Source organism: Pyrus communis, chromosome 8, assembly GCF_963583255.1.
Source record: "Pyrus communis chromosome 8, drPyrComm1.1, whole genome shotgun sequence".
In the NCBI taxonomy this organism is placed as follows: domain Eukaryota; kingdom Viridiplantae; phylum Streptophyta; class Magnoliopsida; order Rosales; family Rosaceae; genus Pyrus; species Pyrus communis.
Window position 1 is genome coordinate 14311056 of NC_084810.1, and position 5456 is coordinate 14316511.

At 38.1% G+C, this 5456-nt stretch overlaps 2 protein-coding genes across 2 annotated transcripts; both read right to left on the reverse strand.

Moving 5' to 3' along the window:
- Positions 1 to 1345: 1345 nt before the first annotated feature.
- On the reverse strand, positions 1346 to 1978 carry LOC137741386 (germin-like protein 9-3). Its single transcript, XM_068481105.1, has one exon. It carries the CDS (start codon positions 1976 to 1978, stop codon positions 1346 to 1348), a length of 633 nt encoding a protein of 210 aa, XP_068337206.1.
- Positions 1979 to 4343: 2365 nt separating this feature from the next.
- On the reverse strand, positions 4344 to 4976 carry LOC137741432 (germin-like protein 9-3). The gene has a single exon (XM_068481149.1). The coding sequence runs from the start codon at positions 4974 to 4976 to the stop codon at positions 4344 to 4346; it is 633 nt and encodes a 210-aa protein (XP_068337250.1).
- Between the last annotated feature and the right edge of the window lie 480 nt (positions 4977 to 5456).

Below are 5456 nucleotides of genomic sequence, written 5' to 3' on the forward strand. Positions count from 1 at the left end.
ACGAAAATTCACCCAAAACTCGTCCCGTGGAACAGCTCGTTCCACCCATTTTAGGGGCCCCAAACATGGGACGGCACGCCTTGTCCCACTCTGTTCCGTCTCGTCCCACGTACCAAATGGTACCTTAATATACCCCACATATCTTCCGCTACTACCCTCGCACTGCACACTATATACACCTCACACTCGACTTACACCTCACCTCAAACAATCCTTCTTTTTTACTCAAATTCCCCATAACTGTTCTAACTATAGCTCTAATTTTTATGAATCAGACATGCGCCCCCTTTTTTTTTGGGAGTTTTAACGAAAAACCCGCGATACTGTTCATTTTAACGAAAAACCACATTTTTACACTAAAAAGTCAAACCTGGTACTATTCACTTTACTCTTTATTTTGTCCTTATCATTAAAATTCAAAGTTTTCAAACCCTTTTCATTAGTTTTCCTCTTTTTTTTTTTTTAGGAAACTTGATTTAATCCTTGACAAAGATGACTTTTAGACTAAAATCATAAGTTAAATCAAAATCTAACTTAGCACGATATTGTCCGCCTAACATGATATTGTCCACGTCGGGCCCCTAAGGGAGGTGGATTGTAACATCCCACATTGCCCAGGGGAGTGGATTCTGTAAGCCTTATATGTATATTCCCATCTCTACCTAACACGAGGCCTTTTGGGACCTCACTGGCTTCGGGTTCCATCGAAACTGTGAAGTTAAGCGAGTAGCGTGCGAGAGCAATCCCATGATGGGTGACCCACAGGAAAGTTCTCGTGTGAGTTCTCAGAAATAAAACTATGAGGGCGTGGTTAGGACCCAAAGCTGACAATATCGAGCTACGGTGGTGACGGCCAGCACGTCTTGATTTTGGTCGGAATGTGTCATTTAGGCACATTCATTGAGCCTTTCAAGTTTGAAGAATGTTAAATAAAACTAATAAATTAAAAAAAAAATTGGTCAAAAAAAAAATTAAAATGTGTAATGGAGACATTGAATAAAATACACATTAATTAATTTGAATTAAGGACACATCAAGGGACTATATCCAATATGTAATTTGGCATTAGGATTTTATTAATTTTTATCCTTTTCAAGGATTAAGGTTAAAAAAACCTTTTTCTAACCTTTATACTGAATTGTAAAATCAAAATATTATTTAATACAAAACCAAAATATTAATCCACCACAAATAATCAAGGAAATGTTCTCATATAGTCCAGAATAAATTAATTGTGGCAAACAATGTAATACAGGTTGATGGCACACCCTTTGAACACATTATTGGTAATTATTCAACAAACAATGTAATACTGGGGATCAATTCTCTGATTATGTGACTATCTTTACGGCTTGGGAGCAAGACCAGCCTTGAGCTTTTGAATGGTGCCAACATCAGTCTTGAAGGAGATAGCCAACACATTGTCGTCGATGCCGGTGGTGAACAAGGTGGAGGGTATTGATACAGTTCCTGCATTTGCACTTCCAAATGCAGAAATTGCTATGGCTGGGTTTTCTGCATCAGCATTGTACTGGAAGTGCGCAAGTCCCTTGGGAAACACAAATAGATCACCTGTCTGAAGCGTCTGCGTAAAGAGGTTGTTTTTGGTGTCAACGAAACCAACTTCAAGGGTACCACCAACGAGGAAAAGTAGCTCAGCCGAGCGAGGATGAGTGTGTGGTGGGTTGGTAGTGCCATTTGGGAACTGATGGACGGCATACGAAACACTCTGCCCATTAAGAGCAGGGAATTCAGCCAAGGATGCCTTCATAGCCTTGAAGGCTGTGGGAGGGTCTCCTTCAACAAGGGCACGAAAGCCGGTGTATGTAAAGAAGTTTCCATCTACAGTTCCATTTGCATTTGGAGGCACTATGAAGTCAGTAAGAATGTCCGGGTCTCCCGCTATTGCTATTTGGACAATGGCAAATGAGAAAATTATTAGTGAGAAGAATTTGAGGCTGGAAGTTCTGGAGGCCATTGTTGAAACCTGGTTAACTAAATTTGAGTTGGATGAGATATTTGTGCTTCTAGGGGCTATATATAGGGTGATGGTTGTGTCAATTCTATAGAGAAGGCAACAACAGCATTCGAATTTATTAATTTGTTGCTGCAGGCCTTGCTGTAGTTGCAGTTTACAATATTAATTTATTTCATGTTAACTTAGTCGAACATTACGATGTTTCCTTGTAGTTCCAGTAGGAAACAATGAAAGTTAGGGCTCTAGCTTATCTTGAGCAGCATTGAATATATAGATGGAGTAGAACAGAAGTATATGCTTGTGAGCATTTGGCTTTGTTCACAAAATGTTCCTTGTTGAGTAATAATATTACAACACAATAGGGTATATGTTCATTCAGTTCTGATTCTTGACACCCATTAATTCCAGCTTAACCTTTGCTTTATAGAAAAAGTACAGCGAGAACAGCTTTGTACAGAAAGACTTGCCAAACTGGAGATGAAGATTACAATGTAATCATTGTCGTAGCTGCGGTACCACAGTTGTTAATTTGTATTTTTTTTCTTGGAATAGAAACAAGAGATAACAACCCTTGTTTAACTTCTCCAATACTAATATTAAATAGAAATAAAATATTAATAGAAGTAATGTATTTTTCGACGTCCCTTTTCGTTTTTTATTTTGTTGTTTAGACCCTTTTTGGTTCAAGGTAAGGGCTGAATTAACAACATCCATTGCTCTCTGTTAATCAATGTTAATTACCTGCAGTCTGCAGCTTATAGCATCAGAGTGGTTGTATGGCCAAACTCCATTCCTCCGTTGCCCAGTTTTATATTATCTTGTTGCAAAATTTTGGAACAACCAACAATCTAGTATTTTAGTTCAACCAATTGCGTCCCAGGTTGGTGTAAATGAGTATTTTGGTTCGGAAAAAAGAAAAAAGAAAACAAAAACTAGTATTTTGGGTACCAATTAACTCAAACAGCATCAGTACTTCTTGCTGCTGGACATCAGTCACATAATTCTTACTGTTAATAGTCTTTGTCAGCCTCTAGCCGCAAACAACACTACAAGAATTTAAAAAACAAAAAAAATGAATTCGTTCAATAATACAAAATTTTACGGCACATTTTGTCATTTGCTTTAGTCTTTAGTTCTTAGTTTTTTTTTGTGTATTTTAAAAGATCAGGGGGAGGGGAGGCTACCCCATCCAAGCCAATCTGAGAACTTACAAAGAGGGGTCTTGGCTCCTTTTTTATTTTTATAGATCGCCGACCAAGATGAATTTTCGACAGCAGAACTCGAACCTAGGTCTTGGTCTAGGGAAGAGAACGATTATTACAAGTTGTTGGCTTAGCTTTTAGTTTTCTTTTGCTTAGAGTTAAAGGAGACAGTATATGAGAGAAATGAGGAGTGGAGAAAGGGAGAGGTGGTGGGAGGGTTCAAAAGAAGGGTAATGCTAACGAGACTAAATTTTTTAAACCAAAATTGCAAACCAAATGATGTTGTTGCAGATGATTGGTTTATTAACTAAATGTCGATTAACATGCTTATTTCTTATTAGTGATACACTATTTGGTTTACAAATTTGATCTCCCTAGCATTACCCTTAGAATTGATTGTCAAGCAGGCACAATTCGAAAACATAATTTATTGTAAAACTAACAGTTTATTGCTTTCTTGTTTGGACTATTTTATTGACAACCCACATTTCTCAATGCACCTCACATTCTAAATTCACACCACATCTACTTTTTCAGTTACAGCTTATCTCAATACACCATCCACATATTTTCCACTACTACCTGCACACTCCACACTATACGTATGGATTTAGAATTATCTCCCCTCCTCTTTCCATCCCTTTCCCTCCCCTTCTCTCACATTCTCTATTTTGACTTTCTCTTTCTATATAAAATTAATATAAGATGTTAACATGGATTAACCGTGACCGTTTAAATAGGAAAGGAGTGAAGGGGAGGGAAAAAAAGAGGAAAGAGAATCCAACTCCCTATACATACACCTCACACCCTCCGCATAAACCCACATCGAACAACCCTTCTTGCTTACTCAATTTCCCCTGAACTGGTCCAACTACAACTCTAAGTCTTACGAATCAGACATGCCCCCTTTTTTAAAAAAAAAACTTTTATACTGAATTGTGAAAGCAAAATATTATTTAATACAAAAAAAAAAAAAAAAAAAAAAAAAAAAAACATTAATCCACCACAAATAATCAAGGAAATGTTATGATATAGTCGAGAATAAATTAATTATGGCAAACAATGTAATACAGGCTGATGGCACACCCTTTGAACACATTACTGGTAATTATTCAACAAACAATGCAATACTGGTCATCAATTCTCTGATTATGTGACTATCTTTACGGCTTGGGAGCAAGACCAGCCTTGAGCTTTTGAATGGTGCCAACATCAGTCTTGAAGGAGATAGTCAACACATTGTCGTCGATGCCGGTGGTGAACAAGGTGGAGGGTATTGATACAGTTCCTGCATTTGCACTTCCAAATGCAGAAATTGCTATGGCTGGGTTTTCTGCATCAACATTGTACTGGAAGTGCGCAAGTCCCTTGGGAAACACAAACAGATCACCTGTCTGAAGTGTCTGCCTAAAGAGGTTGTTTTTGGTGTCAACGAAACCAACTTCAAGGGTACCACCAACGAGGAAAAGTAGCTCAGCCGAGCGAGGATGAGTGTGTGGTGGGTTGGTAGTGCCATGTGGGAACTGAAGGACGGCATATGAAACACTCTGCCCATTAAGAGCAGGGAATTCAACCAAGGATGCCTTCATAACCTTGAAGGCTGTGGGAGGGTCTCCTTCAACAAGGGCACGAAAGCCGGTGTATGTAAAGAAGTTTCCATCTACAGTTCCATTTGCATTTGGCGGCACTATGAAGTCAGTAATAATGTCCGGGTCTCCGGCTATTGCCATTTGGACAATGGCAAATGAAAAAATTATTAGTGAGAAGAATCTGAGGCTTGAAGTTCTGGAGGCCATTGTTGAAACCTGATTAACTAAATTTGAGTTGGACGAGATAGTTGTGCTTCTAGGGACTATATAGGTTGATGGTTATGTCGATTCTAAAGAGAAGGTAACAGCATTCGAATTTATTAATTTGTTGCTGCAGGCCTTGTTGTACTTGGAGTTTACAATATTAATTTTTCTCGTGTTAAATTAGTCTAACATTACAATGTTTCCTAGTAGTTACAGTAGGAAACGATGAAGGTTAGAGCTCTAGCTTATCGTGATCAGCATTAAATATATAGATGAAGTAGAACAGAAGTATATGCTTATGAGCATTTGGCTTTGTTCACAAACGTTCCTTGTTGAGTAATAATGTTACAACACCATACGGTATATGTTCATTCAGTTCTGATTCTTGACACCCACAAGACGTTAATACCAGCTTAACCTTTGTTTATAGAGAGAACAGCTTTGTACAGAGACTTGCCAAACTTTCTTATTGTCTATTTGTTG

Excerpts from the sequence above, each read along its gene's own strand:
- LOC137741386 (XM_068481105.1), bottom strand. The coding sequence starts at position 1,978 with ATGGCCTCCAGAACTTCCAGCCTCAAATTCTTCTCACTAATAATTTTC.
- LOC137741432 (XM_068481149.1), bottom strand. The coding sequence starts at position 4,976 with ATGGCCTCCAGAACTTCAAGCCTCAGATTCTTCTCACTAATAATTTTT.